This window comes from Halichoeres trimaculatus, unplaced genomic scaffold (genome assembly GCF_033239565.1).
Source record: "Halichoeres trimaculatus isolate MK-OKI-2021-1 unplaced genomic scaffold, fHalTri1.1 fHalTri1_scaffold_4, whole genome shotgun sequence".
NCBI classification, from domain to species: domain Eukaryota; kingdom Metazoa; phylum Chordata; class Actinopteri; order Labriformes; family Labridae; genus Halichoeres; species Halichoeres trimaculatus.
This window is the reverse complement of record NW_027437182.1, coordinates 18,199,338-18,224,842: the sequence shown is the minus strand read 5'-3', so window position 1 is coordinate 18,224,842 and position 25,505 is coordinate 18,199,338. Positions and strand designations below refer to the sequence as shown.

General features: G+C 41.3%; 1 protein-coding gene across 1 annotated transcript in view; it reads left to right on the top strand.

The window, feature by feature from the left end:
* The first annotated feature begins 207 nt into the window (after window positions 1–207).
* Window positions 208–25,505, top strand: part of fbn2b (fibrillin 2b) — a 63,537-nt gene continuing 38,239 nt past the window's right edge. Inside the window, exons 1-5 of the mRNA XM_074668861.1 lie at window positions 208–258; window positions 380–481; window positions 9,801–9,896; window positions 11,385–11,480; window positions 21,338–21,535. Of these exons, the coding sequence (XP_074524962.1) occupies window positions 427–481; window positions 9,801–9,896; window positions 11,385–11,480; window positions 21,338–21,535 (445 nt within the window). The 5' untranslated portion in view covers window positions 208–258; window positions 380–426. The remainder of the gene's footprint in view (window positions 259–379; window positions 482–9,800; window positions 9,897–11,384; window positions 11,481–21,337; window positions 21,536–25,505) is intronic.

Here is a 25,505-nt window from a genome sequence, read left to right as displayed (position 1 = left end):
AGGCTTTGTTTCAAAGTTTGTTTTGTTTATTCTGAAAGCAGAGGCTGTGCAGGTCTTAGGGAGCTCGATAAATAACTCATAGCTCTATCTGATTCTTTGGGGTCTAACTAAAATATGTTTGGGAGGTCTGAGTGTATAGTGAGTTTGTTTGTTCTTTCTTTTTTGTCTCTGGCAGGCCAAATGTGTGTGGCTCTCGCTTCCATTCATACTGCTGCCCAGGCTGGAAGACTCTGCCTGGAGGGAACCAGTGTATCGTTCGTAAGTCCCTTAAAAATCCTCCCTCATATGATATCTCAGAGCCAAAGGAAAGGGATTAAAAAAAAAACGAAAATGTGAAAAATTGATGTATATAAATGTCCTGTCCTGTTTTTCTTTTCAGCTATTTGCAGGAATTCATGTGGTGATGGCTTCTGTTCCAGACCCAACATGTGTTCCTGCTCGAATGGTCAGCTCTCTCCCAGCTGTGGAGCAGGAGCAGGAGGTCAGTTACCATTCTAACACACACATGAGCCCCATCAAACCTCAAACATCAACATATGCAGCTATCGCAAAGCTTCGGAATTACATTTCTCTAGAAGGACTGAACCTGTGTGCACAAACTGGGAGTACCATGAAGAGTCCTGCTGACCCACCCTTCCCTTTTCCCACTCGTGGTTTATACCATAGCTTTGTCTTTTATGACATAAATAGCATCTTTTCAAACCGATTGAAACATTTCCTGTACCTGAGCTGCTGCAAACAGTCTGTCTTATAGAATAATCATCTTTTTTGAGGCAAGGATTGAAAAAGTTTGTTTTAGAGATGAACCGATACCTCAAATTATTCGAGGTACTCGATACAAAAAATACTCGAGTAATTTTCTCCGCCACGAGGAATTGTTAAATTTTAAAAAAGATCAAAGATTGGTATTTCAAATAGAGCTGAGGCCATATTAAGAGAGTTTTCAGACCCCTTAAGCTACCTCTTATACAAAATAGCAACTAGCAACAAATCTAGCTTCTTTTCTGGAGTTTGGAGACTAATGGGTCATTCTATGAAACGGGTGCCCTTTGGGTCCGCAACATTTGATGAAATGTACAAGGCACAAAAAATGTGTCAAAGTGTGTTTACAAATTTTGGAGCTACCAAAGCAAGTGCTCTTATTGTCATGCTGTATCAGAAAATTCTATTTCTTAAAGAAAAATTGTCATTTGAAAAATAACTGCTCTTTAACTAAACAAAAATGTATTTTATCCGATTACTCGATTAATCGATGGGATTTTCAGTAGAATACTCGAATACTAAAATATTCGATAGCTGCAGCCCTAGTTTGTTTCCACCATTTCTTCAATTGACCCTGAGCCTGACTTCTCTCCCCTGTGCTCGTCACGTTAAGTGGGCCAAACTACTGATGAAATGATATCGCTGCAACACTGAGCTGTTTCAGTTCCTACTCATCCAATTGCTCGGCTGTTTTCCAGATGTTATGGTTCCACCCTTCTCCCATGGGAGCCAGAATAATACTGTAGCCGGTGTAATAGTGGTGTGTCGAGTCCCAAGCCTGCAGTCTGCAGGTCACAGGGTTTGTCAGGATTAAAGTGGAGAGTCTGGCTGCCCCAGCTCAGTCTGCTGGGCTTAGTTACAGACCACTCAGGATGTGTGTGTGTATGTGTGAGTGTGAGGAATGGAGAGGAGTGAGGTGTTTTACTGCACATGAATGTGTGCAATCACGTTTGTCTTAGTGAGATTAACGCAGCGTGTGCGGGGTTTAAACCTGAAGCTAATATGTGCTGGGCATGCAGAAAACATTGCCATTAAGCAGCTCTTGGGGAGCATGCAAGGTATGTGTCAACATGTGTGTGTGTGAGTGAGTTGAGAAGTGTGCAGTGGGTTCAGCCTCCCTGCATTAGACAGCCAGAGTCAGCTCGTCAGTCATGCTTGGCCACTGCCAGACCCTTTGCACATTCTCACATTCCATGAAGCTCACTGACACACATTTTCACTTACAGCACCCTGACTGACAGACACACATATAAACCCAGGCACAAACACTCACCTACAGAGATTTACTTAAATAAGAACACACCGAACAGAGAAGCATGTCAGGTTTCATAGGGAGTAGAGTGGTAACTGAATTACCGCAGACTTGCACAGAAAAAAAACTGCACTTGCATTTTCCTACAGTTAAGAGTAAAGTTGGATCTGTTTGTGTAAAAATATCTGCGTTAAGTTAGTTTTCTCTCTTTCAGGCTTAAATGTGACCATCAGCAAAAGGGCATGAGTGGTCACATGGAATAAAAACAAACCCCGGCAGGTTTCACACAGCTCTCCTGCAGAGTTAGTGCTTTGGCGAGAGCCATGAAGTAATGTGCCTTAGGGACAGGAATGGCGCGAGAAAGTTGTAAAGTGATAAATTAGACGGTAAGCTTAGCGGAGCTGGACCAAACTTGCTGTCAGACTTTGTGATTCTCAGCTTTCCTGCAGGGATTTATCTTGGCTGTTAGACAGGCAGTGGAGAGGCCGGAAAGGAAGCTGCCGACACACCGGATGATCCTGAAATGATCAGAGATAGCTTTATTGTTTTGTGATAAGTAAATAAGGAGTATATTTTAGAGGGAATCACCGCTTCCTCTGCTCTCTCTGACAGCCTCCATGAAGGTCAGAGTTCAAACAGCTTTATGACCCGAGATAACAGACTGACAAACATCTGTGATGCTGTGAGTGGCTCTGGAGGTCACCATTTGTAAAAGTTAGCATGTGTGTCGTCTTCAGCTATAGCTCTGCTACACTATGACATGCAGCTTAAGTTTCCTCACTCATCTGCGAGCTAATGTGTGGAAACCTTTGCTATTCTTGGATGAGATCTTCCTTATCATTTTCTCTCCATTGGCTATTAAGTTTAGTTTTGATTGGATTCCCCACAGAGCTACACTTACTGTTTTAGGTGCGTATTAATAATTGAAAAACTGTTTTCACTACATTAGCTGTCTCAGAGGATTCAAAGCTGTGCCAAAAGAAGGCAAGCGCTCATTCTGGGTCTTGTCTTCCAAATGTGCTAACTCCCAAATCCAGCTTTTTGGAGTGCGTCCACCATTAAACAGGATAATTCAGTGCAGTTGGGAACAAATTGCAGCTCTATGGAGATCCGTTTGGAAACACCAATTTCCTCTTCCTTAATTACACCGTCTAATTCTAGCACCCTGGTTTTCTAAGTTATAGATAGCATCTTTATGTCTCACATCTTGTTTGTGGATTGCAGAGGTTTGAATAAATCAGCAACACATTTAAGATTTTGTCACACACACACACACACACATGCACAGATGAGTGTCTGGGATTTTTTAATGACTCTTCCTGGAATCTTTGCCTTTAGCCCATGAATAATAAAAGCCTGTGTTCCTTTGGATACACTGGAAGGAGATTACACATTTCCAGAAATAGAAAAGAAAAACCTTTGGAGAGCCAAGCTGGCGCTGTAAGTGCACATTTAGAGATAACCTGGAGTTACCCGTTAGTTTCCAGACAACAAGGGTTCACGCTGTAAGTCAACCTTGTAATAAACCCTCTGACAGTTTAGGGCAGAGCAGCTGTGCTCAGGATCTTGCAGGGTCATCTTTATAACCTTGTCCTCCCATAACCATAGTTACTAAATCATTACCGCAGACGTTCTTTCCCTAATGCTGAGAAACAGCTGTCCTTAGACGGACGGACTTCCACTGGTTATTGATGAGGAGCAGCAGTGAGTCCTGGGAAAGCAGAGAGAGTCACTTTTAATTAGAAACCTTGTCACTGCTGGTCCATCTAGACCACAAAGTGATGCTTGTCCAGCAGAAAACTAGGTCTAATTTACCCGTAAAATTGATGGTGTGCTTGAGGTAGAGAATTCACTCAGCTGAAACAAATTGACTGTGAGTTTCCTCAAATGGAAAGAAATTTCTGCGATTGACTTTCATGCTGCGTCCAAAGCAGTTTTCTGTTTCACTACATCACCCATCCATGCTGAAACTGAGGCTGACTTGTCTCTGATCCCTTTGATGTGCATAAATCAGGACAAAACACAGCTATAAAGCTCCTCAGTTTTCTGTCAGTGTACCTTCACAAACACACACACACACACACATAACTCAACACACAAACCTGGCCTTCCTGTGTTTCGCAGCCTCTCGTAAAAAACACCCAGATGTGAGCAGCTCACCGACGACACCACCAGAACACAGAGGTGCATTGTGGCCTGTGACTCTACACCCAATTACTTTAGCGGGACGTCTGGAAGTTTTGCACACACACATACATACAAATACACACATCATATCCCACAGCGCTGTTGCTCTGCACGTGCAGCCTTCCAGTCACGGGTCACTGGGGCAAACCATCTCTCTCCACCTGCAGGGGGATGAAGTCTCATGTGGAGGGGAAGTGAGGGGCGAAATTTACCAATGAGATCATCTGTCTGTCTCCAAATGTGCTTGTTTGCTTGTTTTCCTCCTCCTCCTCTCATTCAGTTTTTGTACAAAAAACAAAAACCCAACATGAAGAAGACATTTTTAATGCGTTTATGAATTTATATTTAATTAATTCTGAGCATTTTTTCTCAAAGTGGATTTCTGAGGGAATTTTAGAGATACAGAGAATTTGATTAAAACGCCAAAACCAGCCATCGATGTGACGAAAGCTACATCCTCCATACATGCGGTGCACCTACTCTGCTCAGTCAACAATACCCCGTGACTCTTCCTGCATTGCAACATAACTTGTCTCATCAGCCCAAGCCAAATCTTTCCCCAAGTGTATCTACTTGACCTATTTACACTTCAAGTGGGGCGGGGGGACTTGTTGACAAATGGAAGAGTTTGTTCCAAGATGCCCTCAGCTTTGGGGGAGCTTAGATTACAGCACCCTGAAACTGTTTTCTTCACGGTTTATTACAAGGCAGGAAAAGCTGCAATCACTCACTGAAGTAATTTTTATGCTTCACACCAGTGAGCCTATTGTTGGCCTCAAATGAAGGAAGGAGAGTCAGGAGAGAGTGTTCTGCCAACATCATGTCTTACATGGAACCGAGGTAGAAACCTGAGAGGTTGTTCTGTTAGACTAAGAGAGGAGAATGGTGAGAAGAAGAGAGACATCACATGAACCATACACTGTATTAAACGGTGTCCCCCAAAGTGAAGCCAAAACATGATTTAGCTCTCCCATGACTGCCTTAAAGCTAATTTATGCTTGACGCGTCCGAGGGGTCCGCGCGGCTTTGTGTGGACAAATGACATCATTTTCACACTTATGCCCCCTTGAGTGGTCCCTTTTACACGGAAAATTTCCAAGCCCTGCACACTCAAAAATTGCTATCCTGCTGGACCATTTGTATGACTCTTCACACAGAGGTCACTGTGATAACCAAGTGGTAAATAATAGGGATGTCCCGATCAGCATTTTTCGCCCCCGATCCTGATTATTTGATATTGAGTATAGGCCAATACGGAGTACCGATCCGATTTTTGGGTTTGGAGAAAAACTTTGCTGAAGAAGTGAGAAAGTGAAGCAGCACCATTTTTTGTTCGGTATGTTAATAATACTGATTAGTAAAAATAAATAAAAGTTAAAGCTTATTAAGTCCATTTAACTACGTCCAGCTAGTTCTGAAGCTAAAACCCTCTGGATCCCATACCCGTGGGATCAAAATACTCAAGTTTCCGAGGGTACTTGAATGTATCATATGGGAAGCTGGAAACCGCTGGAAACATGTCTTAACATGACGCAGAAGACAGGAGAATTTCATCAACATTGCTTTGAATTCCATTTCTTCTCAGAACATTTGCAGAAAATGACCGGTTTGCTTGCTAAATCTAGTTGGAAAAAACATTCTACGCTTCTTACAGCTTTCAGCAAACCCTGAGCGGTGGACAACTATTAGCATGTAATACAGCACTCTAAAATCAGAGGCTGCCCTGAACGCAACTCTCCGAAGACGGTGAGAGACTTCGAACATACGGGACTATCTCGTGTTTTTACCCTTTCTTGGAAATATTTTGCCACAAACCGGATTATAAATTTAACTGACCTGAAACATCCATAGCAAGGGATCAATCTACAGTGCTGCGAGGCTCAGCAGAAACACCGGACAAACTTCTGTAGTCAAATTGATCTCATCATCACATCCTCACACGTTACTACGGATTGTGCTGTACAGCTTCGGTAGCGCAGGCTGTTGAAGTGTCAGAACGGAAAGACATACCGTGGATAACTGAGATGGCATAAACCTGCGTCCCACCTTCTTCTCAGAGCTTTTTAGGCGCTGTCGTCCTCTCTGCGGAGCAGCCTTTCCTCTGTAAGTGAACTACGTTGCGTGTTGTTTTGGGATCTTTTGGTCGAACTGTAGATGTGGCTGCCGGACTGTCTTCGCTCTCTAGTTTGATGTATCCACACTGCTGACACTGAAGCTACGGAGTTAGTGCTAACTAAGCTAACGCCATACGCATGGCGTGCTTACGTCATATCATGTTGGTTAGTTTTCGCCTTTTGTCCCCGCAGAGTTACCGTAGGGTACTGTAGAACAGATATTATTGGTGTAACGTGTCTGGCTGTGCACATGTATTTTGTAATAAAGCTGCTGTTCTACCTCACTGTACCATACCATATTTTATCATTTTCTCATCAACTTTATAAGGTTGGGCGCACTTATAGAGCCTGGTTTTACTGATGCGTTGGTGTTCGGCAGCAATTTTGGCTCCATGACGGCCAACATCCCTGGTAAATAATTCATGGCGTGAAATTGCAGCCACTCTCAGCAGAGAAGATAAATTTGTTAAAATAACCTGATAAAATCTCTGGGACAGATTTGTGATGTTGTAAACAAAACCAAACTTCTTTGAGTCTCGTTTAGTACTCTGGTAGACGTATGTTTGTGATACACCGCCCCCAGCAGTTTAGGAATGGACACCAACGGACGCTGTGTAGAATGTTAAAAACAAGCGGCAACCTCTGGTCTAAGAATACGAGACAATGCAGAAGTGCTAAAATCTGCTGTTTCTCGAGTGTTCGCTTGAGGCTGGCTCCGGGAAGTACCGGAAGTCACATACACACCAAGCCAAAAATAGCCACTTTCAAAGCAGAAATTAACCTATTTACAGCCTGGTTCAAAAAACACCTCCTGTCTGAGTCGCTAATTTTACTAATGGCACACACTGTACAGGGGGTGAATTTTTTTCTAACGCGGCCGTTCAGAGGATATTGAGATCGCGAGCTCCTCCAATCAGAGGCACAGCTGAGGGTCGCGTGACGGTCGGTGCCCTATGGCTGCAGGTGAAGCCATTACCACTACCAATATGGCCCCTATAGCTGATGTGCTTCATTTTTTGTTTCAGAAACAGATGGGTGACGACGGCGAGACTACATCCATGTTTTATACAGTCTATGGTTATAAGGCATTAAAGCCTCACACGTTCTCTTGCGTGGATCTCGTGTCTGATTCCCACGCGTCACGTTTGCACGGAAAGCCTAACACTGCCTTTAGGGTGTGGTCACACAAGCCATCCGTACTGTGCTGTACAGTAGCAGGACCCCCCCCCCCCAGCGTCATTGTCATACGTCATTGTTTAAAATGGTTCATGAGAGGAGCGGTAGCAGTGATCATCTGACATGACTTATGTGTCATCCTCGTTTGGTACGCAAGCTTGTGCTCATGCATGAGGTGTACCGTACCAAAGCACACCGCTCCAAAGTGTGTCAAAGGCACGGTACACTTGTGGTCACACTGACCAAACAAACAAGACTTTAGGGTTGAAGTGAGCTTGGCACAGTGAGATGGCCAGTGTGACCACACCCTGGGACTATAGACTCCACCGATTTTCTCTCAGACATAGTTCCCGTGGTTCAAGATATCTCTCATCATGCCAGTGTTTGTCAGAATATTGATTTTTTTTTTAAGTAAGTTTAGCTTAAGTAGTTGCTTGACACTAAAAATGGGAAACAACACCGGAGAGCATGGTGTACCAGATTAGCAAAGAGAAGGAATGACAAGACGAGACATAACTGTAGTCTGAGAAAACATTGCAATGTTATTTTGAAGTTAAATTTGTGTTTTTGTTAGCAAAAGGAATCGCGTACTTTTGCCTTGGCTCCAACGGCTGATTCCTGCTGCTTTGATTCTGTTTCTGAACGTGTAAGCTATCAGAGCCTGTCACTTGGACACTTGGGTTCCACTTTTGTACAGCATGCACATTTTCCATCATTATATACAGTCAATGAACTGACCTATAAACCCAGTCTGCCCCAGAGAACCAAACATTAGCTTTGATTTATCACCTTGTGTAGCCATGAGACATTATCCAGACAAAATGAAGTCCCTGCCAAGTTTGTACAAAGTCTGCCAAGTGTTGCATGGGAGCAATTCCTTTTAGACTTCTGTGGAATATTTGGGGGAAAAAATGAAAGATCTGTTGACAATTTCAGTGAATAACACCTCTGCGTTTCATTTGGTGAAACTGCACCAGAATGCTCTCCAAGTATTTTGCTTTGTTCTTTGACTCATGTCCCCAAAGTCTGCTGTGTTAGCTGCCAGTAATACCAGCGTGCGTGATCACAATGAAAAGCTACCTAAAGACTATATATTTACTCATCATGACTCACACAAGTCATATTTAGTGTGTTTAGGAACAGTCAGAATAAGTGGGTGGATTACAGCGGCTGAAATGCCTCCTGTTGGCAAGTGTGCAAACTTCCAAAGTCTCATTAGACAAAGTCAGCTACGGGGAACTCAGTCATTTCCCCTCTGCTCCTCAGCTCTGCATGCCAGACATTTTGCAGGGAGAAAGAGGCACAAACAGGCAGATGGGGAGAGGAAATTAATGTTGAACTTACAGTGAAAAATATAGACAGGGGGGCATGAAAAGCAGTGAAGGAACAGGCAGGAGTGAAGGATGGAAGAAAAATAAAGGAAGACTAGGGCACCATAAAATATCATCTTGAGCTAGGATGAAAGGAATCAGGATTCAAGGAAACATTAAAATGATCCAGCTCTCTATCATTCAGCTCTTTAGATGTGTCCTCTCCTCTTGTGTTCTGTGAGACGCCTGCTCAGCAAAACGATGACTGTCTGCCAGGAAGACCAATTAGTTTCTCCTGAGAGAGGTCCCGCTACACGTCTTAGACTGTCAGATCAGCCCTCCTATAGTCTGGATGAGGCTCCTGCTCCACATCATTCAACCTGAAACACCACAGATTTTTTTGTTTTCACCTGCTTTTCAAAGTTACATCCTTTTCTCTCTCACACTTTGTCCTCGGTGTATCCTACTTTTTTCTTTTTTCTTTTCCTTTTCACTGTCTTTGTACCTCTCGTCTCTCCTGCTTCCATCTCCTAGCCCCCTCACCTAGTTTCCCTCTCCTTTCAGCAAATTCCTGAGTGACTGACTGACTGTAGCGTACAGCTGGCTCAACTTATTGCCTCCCCCCAGTTTGTGAGATTGGCTTTGGTTTTGTGGCCTGGGGCTTTTGAGTCTTGTCTGTTGAACTAAAGCTGCGCGAGAAACACCAGTGTTGTGCAAAGCCAACTGACGTGGAAAAATTATCTTGTGTTTAATTGGCCGTGAATATTAGCTGTGTGGGATGACCTATTTTACTGGGAAACAATGTAATAAAGCGATGTAACTACTTGATGGAGTAATGATCCCATTTCCTCTCTTTTAAGAGCAGTGATAACACCAGTTAATATGATTACTACTGTCTACATATCATGATTAAACACAAGCATTATTCACTCTAACTGTTCTCACTCGTTTCTCCATCTTTCTCTGTGCCCTCACCCTCACCCTCTCTCCCCCCTGCAGTTCAGTCCTGTAACGTCAGGTGTATGAATGGAGGCAGCTGTTCCGAGGAAACATGCTCCTGCCCCAAAGGCTACACCGGCAGCCACTGTGGACAGCGTGAGTGGAAGCTGCACAGTCAGCAGCATGCTGGGGAAGGGGGGTAGTTATACTATGTCACCTGTTAGGGTGTGTAGTTATGAGCAGCAGATGTCGTCTGAAAGGTAAAAAGTGAGAGAAAATCTGCAAATCATTCACATTTTGAAAGACTGATTCATGTTTCTCCTGGTTTATTCCAGTTTTTGTCTTGATTTGCAAGATAGTTCCAACTTTTACTGAAATCAGACAGTCCACACAATGTGAAATAGGGATAGATATTGGCTTCTGCCTTTTTTTAAAATCCAATGGCCGATATGTAACCCATTCTGAAACCCACAAAACTGTGTTGTTCTGATGCTTCTCTGCACAGAATTTCGCCCTTTCTACAGTATGGAAGCCCTTGATGGTCATTTAAAATCAGTCATGTAAAACCAAACAGAAAATTAATTCAATTACATTACCCAGTCCGATATTAATATTGGATATCGGTCCGATATCAGCAAAAAAAAAAAATATCAGTACCGTGTCGGAATGCATCTAAAAGCTCCGATATAAGCAGTCCATTCCAGACTCCACTCCTGCTGTTTTTATTTGATTTATTTAGGTTATTTTCTGGGTCTTCTTATTTATTCTTTATTTTATTCAATTACTAGTAATTTTTATGTTTAATGTTAAAATGTCTGTTACCCATTGGTTAATAATAAATGGGTCAGTTTTTCCTCATACCTACTGTTGCTGACTACTGTTCTTTGTTTGAATAATATCACTTAATCAAGCCTTTTCTAACATGACAGACATACTACAAAACAATTGATAAAAGTATGCATGTTTAATGCTGATATCATATCGGATTAATATCGGTATCGGCCAATACTCAATGCTGCAATATCGGTATCGTATCGAAAGTGAAAATGTAATATCGGGACATTCCTAATAGAAATTTTTGAAAACTTTATTTACTGTTGAAAACTTTAGCTGTTTATTTTTTTAAGTTTTCATTTCACTTTATAAAACATGCTGCTAAGCCTGGGAGCTGTTAATAAACATATGCTTGAAGCATTTGAATGCAGTTAAGAGTTGGAGTTTGTATTGTTCAAATTTTTGCACGCAAATATTTTCACTTTGACTGCAAATGAATATCAGCTTTAAATACTGGTTATTATCGGCCCCCTCAGCTACTAATAATAGGTATCGGTACTGGCCCCAAAAAATCCATATCGGTCTATCTCTAATGTGGACTAACACATACTAGTTTTATTGTTGAATTAAGTTAAAATAATTTTGATCCTGGATTATTTCTAGGTTGGAGGAAGTCTTATATAAAGTTTTCAGCTTTAGAATTGACATAATTAATAAAAACCACAGCATGTGTTTGTACCTGAGGAAATGACAATCACTGTTTGTTTTGTGATCATTTCAAGTTTTATAAGAATCTCTGTGTGTATCAAAAATAAAGCAGGACTGTGTTATTCCTCTGTGAGCTGATCTGTTTTCTTCTGTCTCCTGTAGCTGTGTGTGAGAACGGCTGCCAGAACGGTGGGCGCTGCATCGGACCCAACAGATGTGCCTGTGTCTATGGTTTCACTGGCCCGCAGTGCGAGAGAGGTGAGAGCTAACACTCTTTTCTGTAGTGATACAGGGCACTTATAATAATTATGATAATAACAATACATTTTGTTTGAATGGTGCCTTTCAAGACACTCAAGGACACCTTAGAAAAGAAGTGCAAAAGTTAAAATACGTAAGCACAAAACAATTAAATATACTTCAAAAACAATGATTAACAACAGATGGGGGAAAGTCTCTGCTTTCTTATTACCAATCTATAAAAATGTAATAGAGGCCCGCTGGAATGATTTATTGCTTCATATTTTGCACGGGTAGCTAAAGGTCCCTTAAGAGTTGCAGGTTTATTTACAATCTGGCTAATTTTCATGATTTTAGACAATCATTTGTAGGTTTTGTAACTCTAAGTGGTAATAACGACCACTTCTGCAATGAAATTTACACAAACAAAGGAATAAAAGCTGTAAAGACATTATGTGTGGCTGGTTGTAAAACAGCCAGGATCTGATTTTGTAAGAATTGATGCCAGCTTGGAGGGGAGGTAGACCATGGTGTGACCTTTCTTCTTATCAGTGCTCTCCTACTCATACTGAAATGTTAAGGCGGGTATCAAACCAGGAAGTCCTTGATGTGGCTGTGCAGCTATTAGTGTTCTTCTATCAGTCCAGGCGCTCTGTGTTGGATTGTTTCTTCAGTGCTTGGTGAGCATTCAGACTCCTCTGACGTGGATGACTTCATACAGTCAGCTCAGACAGACTGTGGGTGTTCGGCTCCAGAGCTTTGAACATAGATCAGAGGTGTGTGTGTGTGGGGTGGGTGGAAAGTGATGGCTCAGTGTTGGAAGTTGATCGTACCATCTCATGGAGGAGAGAAAGATGTGATGGCTGTGCTGCATTTCCGGTTTACCTTACTTCACCTTTCCAGAGGAAACTTTACACCCTTATTTATTCTCTGAACTCACCTTTCTGCAACCCTCACTTTCCACCTACCTGCTGTAACCTACATGAAGGCAAAGGAAGTCCTTGGTCTGTAATTTCACTCACCTTGTTTATCTCAGCCTTTCTGCCACATTCCTTTTCACACCTGTATACCTTGTGGAAGCCAGCCATGAACACTAATTATCTGCTTTAATTGAATTGAATGTTTAAAGACTGTCACATGTCACTGACTTTCTTCTTTGCACTCTCGTTCTGAATCAAAACTTTGGGGTATTGTTTTCAAGGGGAGTACATCATTGTGGTGGTTGAGTTGGCCAGAGGGAGCCTTAAAGACATCTGGCTATAAATTTTCCCCGCCACCCTCATCCCAACACCCCCACATGACCAACAGAATAGACTTTCTTTGTGGAGCAGTGGTGGACATGAGGAGTGGAGCAAGGTAGGGAGGCAAGAGGGAGTGAAAGAAGGAGGGGGAGGATGGGTAGGGGGTTCAGGGTGAAAATAAAAATGGTCTACCCAGCTGTGTACACAAAGCCTGGTGGAGGGAAGTACAAACACTCCCATGGTGGAGAAAGGGGAAAACACTTATCAATCCCTGTTTGTGTGTTTTATAAATATCCTTTAGAGAAAACAAGGGGAATTTGGACATTTTTTCAGATTTACTACAGCATTCTTATGGGATAACAATAGTGGAGAGACACAGTTTTCAAAGCTTTTGTTTGTAGAGCTAAAAAAAGAATCTCTCTTTTCACATGTTACAACAGCACATTTGTTCACTCACCGTGAGTACAGAAAATCATTCTTGAATCATTCATACTGAATGTCTTTGGATCAATTCTTAGATTTTGATAAACAACTGGTCAGTTTTTAAAAACATGTTAGGTTTGGTCTGAAAAGGATGGCTTATCCTTGCGTTAACCTTTGCTGTTTACATGGCTCTGCATGCTGCGGTTTGACAGATTGAATCCATGAGTCAGTAGATTTACTGTGTGATTCAGCAAGGAGACATCTAGTGAACGGTGAAAGCAGTGAAAGTAAACCAGTATGAAATGGGTGTGTAGGATGGAGTCGTGGGAATCCTCTGAGCGTTTGTGGTTTGTGTGCACGTGCGGATATCTGTGTCAATTTGCGTGGTCAATTACTCATTCCTCCTCAGAAGAAATACTCCCAACGCATCCCACTGAATGTGGAGCAGAAATGTGCCTTTGTTTCTGTGAGTATGTGCAGGCATACATACATTACATTTAACATGATAGATAATGTCTTATTTCTGTTTCACTGCTTTGTTTTCACTGGCAGAATGCCCTGTCTTACCAGCTGATGTAGAGATGATACAGATTTATTGAAAAGTATTAAAAATATTAAGTATGGAAAACTTGGGTCACCTCGGTGTTTTGACATCATCGAACCTGCATGTACACACAAAGGGAGTGGTTCTGATGTGTGTCCACAGAGCTTTGGCCCACTAAGCTGGCTCTCCACCAACACTGCTTAGTCCAGTGTGTCTCAGTGGACCCCTAAAAGCCTTTGTGGTCAGTCCCAAAATCCAGTCCGCAGTGCAGTCCAGAGCAAATAAAGCAGTAATCACTGAGGGGCAATTCCCTCTCCTCAGCAGGCAGTGACGTCAAGGATATTTTTGAATGCTGGAAGTGTTAGACTTTGGGCTATTTCAGCTTTCTGGATTACACCAGACCAGACATGGCTGAACGGGAAAGTTGCAGTGGTGGATTTCTATGGAACCCCAAAGGATTCATTATTAAATTAATAAAATCAACATTTTGAAATAAATACCATTTTAATAATTAACAGACAAATATATTTTATGGCCATTAAATTTGAAAATAAGGAAATCATATTATGACATTTTTTTATTATTCTTCAATATCCAATTATTACAATTAATATTTCATAATTATTATTTTAACAATTTCATACTTTTTTAAAAATGACTTTCGATTAATTTTTCAAGCTTTTATAAAATAAAATAAAAAATAAAAAAAAGTTTTTTTTTTTCATTTTCTTAATGTCCTTTTTCCACAATAGCCTTTTTATTTACACTGTTTGATCCTTCCTTAATCGATTAGTTAAAGAGGGGTCGAGCTGCAGACCTCCACTCTCAGCTGCTTGAGGAGCAACTCTGAAATTGACTCCTTTCCTGCAGCCATTCTGTCTGAAACATGCCATGCACTCCTGTTTTCAGCTTTTTCAGTCTTCTCAGCATTAGTGATAAGTCTCTACATTTGAATTGATGCCTGCAAGTGCTGCTGCAATGTCTGTGTACAGGATCAGAAAATCACATAACTGGCTACGCCTTAAGTGCTTTGATTGACAGACCAAGTCCTAATGCTGAAAAACAACATTATGAAACAAAAAGGCCACTTTTTTCATTTTGTAAAAGTTTGGAAAATAAATAAAAAGTCTTTATTTCAAAAAGTATAAAATTGTTTATATAATCATTATGAAATATTTAATTATGACAATTCTGTATTTAAGAACAATAAAACATATTTTATAATAACATTGCTGTATTTTACAATTTAATGGCCACATAACTTATTTGTTTTCTATTTATCAAAATGGTATTTATTTTAAAATGTTGATTTTATTTACTTAATTACGAATCTTTTGGGGTTCCACAGATTTCTCTATAGGTCATTCTGTGGATATAAACTGAATGTTTATTACCAATTCCAAGCCAACTCTGAAAAGATTTACAACAAGTCATTAAAAGTCTATAAATTAGTGGATGAGTCCAAAAAATGTTTTCTCTTTCTTTCAACTCACACAAAAAACAGAAAAACAGTTTGGTTTAGTGCACACCTGGAAATGTGCCTGAGTGGTGGAGCTGCGTACGAAGAACCCTCAGGACGATACCCCCCACATCAGAGCAGATTCTCGTGATAGTCTGATGCAGTTATGTTTTATTTTGCCATTTCTGATCTACTCTTTAAATTCAGAGCTGTCAGTCATAACTCCACATCCTGTCCTTTTTTTTTTTTTTTTTTGTTTCTTCTTTCATATCCTGTCCTTTTAACATCAAACAACGCATCAAACCTCAGTTTTATGAAGGTCCACAAAAAGTCGGCGATGGATGAGTCTATTTGAACTAGTTTTTAGCATCTTTTCAAATGCTTAATGCAATTGATTCTGAATATTTCTTATCAAACACTGCTCTCAAAAACGTCCCTATAGTTTTCTATTCACAAAGGGGTCTTCATTTTGGTAATCCATCCTAAATAGCCAAGTTGAGGAAATAGAGCAGTAGTGCAGCAGTCTGGAGGCCAAATTTAGAAACTTAAGTTTGTTGAAATCAGTTCTTGAGAAGCCTCATTGGACAGCAACGATGGCTGTCTTTGATCTGGCCTGATGAAAAATGAGCAAAATTACTCTCTCTGCAGCTCAGAGAGCACTACAAAGACTTCCCCTGGCCGAATCAGTAACTGCTCCCATGAGTGGTAGCTGATGATGGAGTCTGGAGCCCACTTGCCGGCCTATGTTTTCTGCTTGGCGGTTTTTTCATTCAATAGAGTCTTCATTATTGTTCCACGGCTGGACGGAATTGCGTCGGGAAGTCAGTGAAAATCAACAAATATAGCTGCAGAGGTTGAGAGAGGTTTGATGTTACAATGGGCAAAGTTTAGACACAATGCAAGGGGACGACTTGGTGCCACAATATATGACGTCGAAGGGCATTTATAAGAATAGATTGATGTCGTTATTGTGATTTCATACACAGTGGAGTTAACCTCACACAGCTGTGAGCTTATTGTACTGCAGAGAGCGTATCTCTGTCTTACTCTCCCACACTTCTTATCCCCCTGTAAATCTGCATGTGTGTGTGTGTGTCTGTCTGTTGGTGCTGTGTTAAACATTTAGTCACATTTGAGTGGCTGCTTTTTGTGTGTCAGAAATGAAAGGATCAGACTCTTTGAGGAGAGATAAGGGATTAAGGAAAAGAGTGATTTCAAGCTTGTTGATAATGGCTCTGATAAGACCAACACAGACCGCTATGCTTGGCTGTAATCATGTTAACCACCCAGACTCCAAAAGGGCACAAACACACACTGACACAAAAGCATACACACACACTGGCACACACTCACATGCACACAAACAAACGAGCCTGCACATCCAAATCATTTATTTATATCCACATCAGCAGAAGGACAAACAATGCGAGCAATTAGAAATTCCACAAAAGTCGCCAGACATGTGCTCACTGCACAGAAACATGGACACACACACACACACATACTCACGTGCACAGTGTATAATTAGAAAAGTTTCTTTTTCTCAATAGATGAGTAACAGCATGACGTTTGGGCTCAGGGCAACACTTCCAGCTGTACAAAGTCTGGAGAGGAGATTCGCTTAAAGAACACAGTCGTGCTTGCACACACAGAAACACACATGTGCACCCAGGGGAAAGTGTGTCTGTGTGTCTTTCATCCCTTTATCCATTCAACTTGTGGACCTCTTGTCATAAAAGTTTGTATAAATGATGCTATCTTCATTTTCATGTGATCAGCTCATATTTCAAGTCTCTTATCTTCCTCCTCCTCTCCTGGGAGTTTTATAAATACTTCAAGAGTTATTAATGAATCTGCAACTGAAATTTTTCCTCTTGCCATCCCCTCTCCCCTCTGTCTCATTCAGCGCTCAGGTCAAGGTTGTCCTTGATCTCACAGACACAAACTAAAGCTGATGAGAAACTGATTTCCGAGAAGGCTTTGAATTCTCGACAGGATTAAATATTTCTCACTGCAGCTTTCAGAGTCATTTATCTTCCTTAAATACAACTTTTATCAGAGCACAGAGTAAAGGCTTTGGAGAAAAACTAGGCTTTCTTTTTTGTCTTATAGAAGAGTCATATGTGGATTATATATGAGTGGTCAGATCCTGATATGACAGTCAAGATATTGGTGAAAGGTTGCAAAACCTTAGTCTGGTTACTACCAGCAGCCAGTCCTGGAAACTTTAACTGGAAACACAGGTGTTTATCTAAAAGAAGCACAATAAACTTTTGAGAATAAGATGCCTCCATTGAGTGTGCCTCAGAGTTGATGGAAAGTTTTCATTTTCAGGGGAACAGGACTGTATACACTGTGATGTTGGCTGCTTGGTTGTATAGAAAGGATACAAGTGAAACCAGAGAAGTCTGGATGGGAGACAAAGCGCAGTGAGGAGAATGAGTGAATGGAGGATAGAGGACAGCCGGTTTAGTGAATGTTTTTAATCTATTGAGCAATTCAAACACTAATTAGACTAAATTACTTCCGAATGTTGTCAACAGGACCGAGTCAGGATGTTAGACTGCTCCTTTGTCCTGACCTGCCCGCTCTCATGCTTGCACGTGTCCACTGAATATGCATGAAAAACACACAGAACTGCACACACACACACACACACACACACACACACACACACACACACACACACACACACACACACACACACACACACACACACTCACATTTATGCACGAGACAAAAAAATAGCTGGAATAAACACATTGATTTGAACTCAGTGTCCCCCACACAGAGCTTAAAGTGAGCTGCAGTTTCTGCTTCAGCTTCTTTTTTGGCTCTGCGCTGCAGCTCAGACAGTGCTGTGTTTCTTTAAGAAATGTGTGTACAGACCAATATGTGCTTTCAAGTGTAAGAGAGGGAGAGTGTGTGTCAGAGTTTGATAAAGCATGAGTATGCATATATGTTTAATGCAGCACACATGCGTCCAATGCTAAACTTGGCAGCTGTGTGACTGTCGAGTATTTCTAGAAGATCAGAGTGTGGGAAAGTCCAGTCTCCTTTAAGAGGGGGATTTTTTTTCCTAAGGATCCCGAACTGAAGTTTTGGAAGTGCCATACATTTTTTTCTCCTTTTATTTTCCATCTTTTTTGTTCTCTGCTGTCCATTTGACAAACGGTCTTGACGAAAACTATCAAAAACACATCAGTGAGCCACACTGTTTTCTTTGCTTCCACATGACTATGTCCTTCAAACCAGCGTTAATGCTCCCTAGAGAGCCAGATATGTATTCATATGTAGCAAACAACACCCACCCACCAACAAATGAGCCACTCCTGTCAGTAAATTGCAAAGCTGTCAGTTTTATGTGATCCTTTCAGTTTCATGTGGGGGATTCGGGAAACTTTTCATTGTGTACAGTGCACAGACGCCATGATGCTGCCATCCTTGTGAAGCTGTCTGTGATGACAGTGACTTTATTGTGTGCTTAGATTCTTCTTGTCTTTAATTTTTGTTATGAAATCCATAACTGAGCCATAAAGACTCATCTCAGATGAGCACCCCTGCCTCCCCAAGTTGCATTTGTCTGCAGACCTGAGGGCTGCAGATTCAGGACCCCATTTCTGGGACTACAGTTCTAAGAATCTGGAATACTTTATGTTTCCCAGGTAGGGATTGGTACCTTTAACATTTGAAACGATACGGTACCGATGCCCCGTACTCAATATTAATTTTCGGTCCTTTTTGTGTTTGTGTGGTAAAAAATATCAATTTGTTTAATATTTAAGTATAACATTTTTCAATTGAACATATTCAAAATATAACCTTACAATGCTGTGTTCATATCCAGCATGGGAAATCGCCCACTCTTCCACTCCTTCACAGTCACAAGGATGCATTTAGGTACCTAAACATGGTACCTTTTGATTTTACATGAATCAGTCCTCGATATTTTTGACAGAATTTGGTCGGTACCTACAAAAGTACCTAATAATATTGTAATACTATCTGAAGTAGCTGTCCCAAAACTGCAACCTCTAGTTCCTTATTATCATCGCCTCCCACCACCAGCTTTAGAAGCACGTAGGGTGGAGCTAGCACAGACTGACAGACTTGCTCGTAAGGATCAGAAGTGGAGTCGAAAGTTTTTGCGATGTATGAAAAAAGCAAGTCAAAACATTTTATCTTGTCAAAGCTTTCCTAAACGCATTTTTGAAGAGAAAGCAGCCTGTGATTCAATGACCAGCCGGCTGACAGCTGGCAGATGGGCAGATCATGTACGTTATTTCATCTGTTTAATGACCGCACCTTGTTTTCTTTTCAGGAAAGGGTGAATTCATGATCAGGAAATGTTTGCTCCAACCACATCCTCTAGTTATTCAATAAACGTTGTCTTGCCTTTTAAAAAGGAGTGTGTATTTTGATTAGGATACCTTTGTTAGGATCCAGTGGACTCTGGGTGTCATGTAAAAGCAGTGAAGTGCAGTGAAGTGGAGAAAAATTGAGAGATGGACCAAAGGACCGCTGGTCCTGGTCGTTTTTATGAGTTTTCTGAGGTGTGTGTTGTATTAGAGATCAGAACATGAGGAAGCACATGTGGTGGATAGGTCTTCACTGCACTGTGCCAGCTCGGCCACGTGAAGATGAAGATCAAAAAGCAGCTGATATGAGGGAGAGAGTAGAAGGCAGACAGGCAGGAAGACCTAAAGTGGGCAAAGAGAAACAAAGACAGATGGGTGAGAGGGAGGACTGAAACCTGCTCTCTGCATGCTCACATTGACCTACTTTACTTTCAGCTTTCTTTTTTCTTTCTTTCTTTCTGCGTCTCCTACTTTTTGCCCCATTCTCTGTGATCCTCTTTCATCTAGCACAAGGAACCAATAAGTCAAATAAAGTCTCCCACCAGAACCCACTATCACCGACTATCTTTCCATCTCAGTCTGTCCTTCAGGCCTGAGCAGTCCGCTCTCTTTCTCCCCGTCTCACTGTCACAGCCTTGGCTAACCAACCATGCAGTTTTTCTTTCATCTCCACTGCAACGATCTAACAATCGACCTTTTTAATGAAGGCTGTATTAAGTTTGGCGCCACTGCAGAGGACTTAACAAGGGCTTCTCCCACAAGGAGAGCCGTCATTAGGCTGTATGAAAAGATGAGCACCATCATGCTGCTGAAAAAGCTCCATTGTGAGGTTGTTGTGAATGCTTTGTTGAGTGCATTTAATGAGATGATGCCACACTTTTGCTGGTCAGGAGGCAAGGTGATCACTGAAGACATTTTGTTCCCAAAAAGTGTTTGTTTGAAGCATCTGTTTGCAATCTGTTACCATCCTTTCCCTCAAGATGAGACGTGCGGTATCAACACATCTGTCCCACTTCAGTGAGATGGTTTTGTCGTGTTTGTGTTCTTGGCGATGTGTTTTTGCAAACTCACACTGAAGAGCTTTGCTACAAAACTGACAAGCAACTGTGTCAAATTGTCACATTAATTTTTGGAGTGAATAAGCACCATGAGGGGATTATTACAGACCATCACTCTGTCATTAGCTGGTTGTAGTGCCTTATAGAAACAGAAAGCACCACTGTTCAGCCCACCACCACCTCCGAGTTAGAGAACGGGAATGTGCTTCAGTGTGTCAGTCCAGCGGGTTAACTCATTATTACAGGGACTAAATACATACCAGTCATACCATTCCTATTGCTAAGTTCCTGCTGGAAGAAACACTGTCTGATTTTTCCATTTAATCTGAGCCCTCTTCTAAGAAAAACTCCACTCACGTGCTCTGACATGATCTATTGTGTTGCCCAGCTCTCATATTGTTCTGCTTAAGTCTTGGTAAAACCTGCTACTTGTAAAGGCTTTTATTCCAAAAGCTGATTGAAAGGTTGAATCAAACAATGAGGACGAGCCAAAGGGTCCAGTGAGTCATCAGTCCAAATCATTCTCTAATAAAGAGCTAACTTGTTTCCACATCCACTCATCTATTTGTTGTTTGAGTGAATGTAAAAAGACTGGCTGATTCAGATATTACAGGAAAAAACTTTGAGCTTGAGGAAGAAATTTCTCTCTCATTCTTAATCTGGTTTTATTTAATGTTGCTCCAGATGTGTTTGAGGAAATGAATCACTGTTTAATCATTTAATCAATCCAATGTTAAAGCAGTCAGCATCTAACTCAAGGACGTTCTCCTCCTCCTCCTCTTCTCTGCACAGACTACAGGACAGGACCATGCTTCACACAGGTGAACAACCAGATGTGTCAGGGCCAGCTCAGTGGAATCGTCTGCACCAAAACCCTCTGCTGTGCTACCATTGGTCGGGCCTGGGGCCACCCCTGTGAGCAGTGCCCTGCCCAGCCGCACCCCTGCAGGCGAGGATTCATCCCCAACATCCGCACCGGGGCCTGCCAAGGTCAGAAAAAAAGAAATGCGAAACACCTTTTTCAACACATTTTCATATGTGATGAACCAAAACACACACACACATTGAATACAGTAGATCACACATGTGCAGCCTTAGACAAATAACAACGAAGCCAGTATTTTATCCTTCATCATGTCAGCTGCTCAAGCTTTACAACACCCTCAAGCAAGTTAAGTTAAAGCACAGAGATTGTAAGCACGTGCCCTGCTGGCAGTATGCTAGCTTGTATTTTCCTGTTTCAGATTTTTTTCAATGGGAAACGGTTCATAAACATAGTCTTAGACGCTGTAAACAATAGTTATAGATGTCAGCAGGTCCCAGCTGCCTCATCAGCTCTTTTCAGAATAGAATAGAATAGAACAGAACTTTATTGTCATTGTAACAAGTACAACAAAATTGAAGTCACAGCAGCAATCAAGAAAACAAAAGTAAGAAAGTGTATAGAAAGTGCAAAAAGGCCCATAAGAAAACAGATGATGACAGCTTGTCCATCATTGTCCAGTTCAGCCAGCCTCCACCTCCACAGGGTCCAGGACTGAGCTTCTTCAGTCATGCTCCATCTCTGTCTCCTGGATCCTGTCTGCTCACAGCAGGTGAAGCTCTTCCAGTGTGGTGTTGGTGTCTGATGTTAGCTCCGTTAGCCATGTCTGTGCATAGCATGATGCTACTCTGCCTTCTGGTATTCCCTCTGTTGCTGGATTAGCACAGCTAGCTCGTCCACCTTATTAGAGATAGATCTTATGTTCCCAATAATGATGGATGGAAGGACAGGTCCACCAGCACGTCATCCTCACCACCTCTTTCTCACTTTGTGGGAAGACATCAGGCCTTACACCAGTTAGCATTGACATGCCACAGGCTGCTAACAGCTGATTTCTCATGTAAACAATGCAGCCATGGTTACATGTAGGATCTCCAGATATACACAGAAGAAAAAGTAATAAAAATATCACTGAAGCCACAAAAAGTTTGGTGTCCATGACCAACAAATGAACCATACAAAGTAATGATCCACTCCAAATACAAAGATTACGAAAAAGAGACGAAAAAATTACAAGAAACGGACAAAGAAGAGAGAGCAGCCATAGCCAACAGGGTGGCGCCTAGCAACAATCTCAAAATATGAGCTCTACCACACACACTTTAACAGACATGACATTTTCAGAGGCCATCCTGTTACTAAATGACATTAGGAATGTTTCTTAGTAACAAATCAACTAGTATAAAGACAAAAATATACTTTCAGTGTTAATTTGTTTAACTGTAATAACAAGCACTACTCTGACTCAAGCAAAATGTGGGCAAAGAAGTGAGCTTAAGAAATTATGGATGAGGTATTGGGGGAATATGTGAACTAAGATCGACCTTATCATTGACATTCCCAATGCTGGTGTCCCAACACCCTTTCAGACTAGACCAGACTCTCTCTGCATGCCTCTGTAATAACCTCTGGCCCAGCCCAGACTAAGTAATAAGGCTGCATCAACACATGACACATGCAGAGGTCGTGTCCCCTGTAAAATGAGCCCATGGAGGATCTTTGTTTCTTCAGTCCAGTCGCCCCACATGGTCACACCCAGCAGCTTCTCATATGATGGTTTATCTACAGCTGTCTAACAGGGTGACTAGTTTTGTTTCAAGTATATCCTCAGTGAGACAGAACATTAATTGTATGTAGTAATGGCTGAAAGATTGGACAATAGTTAAATTCAGTTTACACTTACTTTTTCAGTTATCTGGGGAGCATTTTTCCATTGAATGGATAAAAATAACTTGTAATTCCATAAAAGAAGATGTTGGAATGAGCAGTAATTACAGTCTGTGACAATCTGTCTTGATTTCACACAGCTTTAAACTATGTTTCATTATACAGTGGGCGAGCTTTGTCTACATGTCAATGCATTGACTTAAAATTACAACAGATACACTGGTCAAATAAAATACACAACACAACAGCCAATCAGAGAGTTTTTAGGGATTCAAAGTCGAGCTATCTGGCTAAGATTAAGGTCATGTCCACATGTAGCTGGGTATTTAGGAAACAGCATATATTTTTATACATTTAAACCTGTTATCCACACAAAACTTGCAGCTTTACGCCACTGAAAAATCTGTGTTTTCTTAAAACTCCGGCCAAAGTGAATATTTTAGAAAACTTCTGTGAGAACGCCTGTATACAGAGTTTTCAGTTTTCAAACATCACAGCTGAATGACAGGGGCTCATTCTGATTGGCTGGCGCAGGCTCAACGTCTGAAAGACACTGCCAAATATGGGCTTTACATGCCTCGAGCCGCACTTCTCAACCGATTTTGCTTGCTGCGTGTGGACGAGAGTATTTTTAATTACGAATTTTGGGGGGGCTAGATCTGTTTGGTTTCATTGCATAAGCCTCACTTGGGCTCACAGGGGTGTAGGGCTGAACAATGAATCGAATTTGAACGGACATCGCAATGTAATAAAATGCAATTTTCAAATCGCAAAGGCTGCAATTTATAAAAAATAAATAAATAAATTGTTTTTAAAAGTGCAGTCCTCAAGTTGACATATTTCAGTGGTTAAGCCAAAACTTTGTTTTTATTTAGTTCCTGCAATTTAGTTTGTGTTTTATTACTGACGAGAGCTCAGTAAGATTATTATACATTCAATATATACATTCACATAGTGTTTCTTTTTCATTTCATAAAACAGTGCTTGCACATGTTGACACATTTCAGTGGTTGAGCCAGAGATTTGGTCTTGTCTACATTTCTGCACTTTATCTAATGTGAGATTGATATAAGAGAGGATTCATATTTATTTTTTAGATTATTATTCATACCAGACCTCTTGTTCTGCAGTGCTCATTTTATGTAGGCCTAGCCTACAGGAAAGACTTGTTGATATGATGACAGTATCCTTTGTTTTGTTGGTCATACTATAGAAAAGTTTATTGCTTGTGTTAAGTGAATAATGTAGAAGATCAACAACTTCCAAAACAATCCCATGCTAAATCGCAATATTGGTCCAAAAAATCGCAATTAGATTATTTTCTAAAATCGTTCAGCCCTACATGGGTGGAGCCGCCCTGTTTTGTTTGTGCAGATTAAGCATTCTGCAGTCCAGTGTCGCAAACAAGGGAGGAATTTTTGTAGCTTTAACTCAAGCCAAGACAAAAAAAGTCAAACTTTCAAAAGGTCTAACAGCTTTTTTTTTTGAGTGCTCAAAGATGGTTTCTCTTTTCATGCTCACTGTGCGTCATGCAAATCCAAATTGTATTTTTTAGGAAATGAAATTCAAGTATGTTATAATATTCAAGTAAAGACTGATTAATCTAAAAATTGTATTTCTAACTTTTCTCGACGAGAATTTTTTTACCCACATTAAAACATGTCACATGTAGGTGGCAGAGAATCTCATTAGCTTTACCCAATCCGCCTAGCTTTTAAGCTAGAGTCTGCATGGTTTATGTAAGGCGTAACTGAAAAAGGTGGGACATCTGGCATCAGTCACTGGTTTGTATTTAGCTCCACAACTTCCTGTCTGGCTGCTCATATGTTAGAGGTTTGCCGGTGTGAGACAATCACTCATTCCTCTGTGACTCATATACCTTCTCTCTTACTCTCTGTGTGACTCTGAGTCTTTTTTGTCCTTTCTACCCTCACTTTCTACACACACACACACACACACACACACACACACACACACACCACAGATACCTAATCAGGCGAGAGCCAAGAGCAACGTCTTGCTGGCAGTCATACAAAGCACACCTGACCATGAATCCAAATGTAAGGAGTGCAGACTCCACATCAGGAAGTTGGCTGCGAGACGTCTTTTTTTCTCTCTTTTTCTCAGCCTTTGGCTCTGAGAGTTCCTCAACACCAGCAGTATTTTAGGCAGTATTGGAAAGAAGCAGAGGCTGAATATATAAAAGTGATTAGAAACAGCTCTTTTATTGCTGTCTTGCGTGCGTGAATG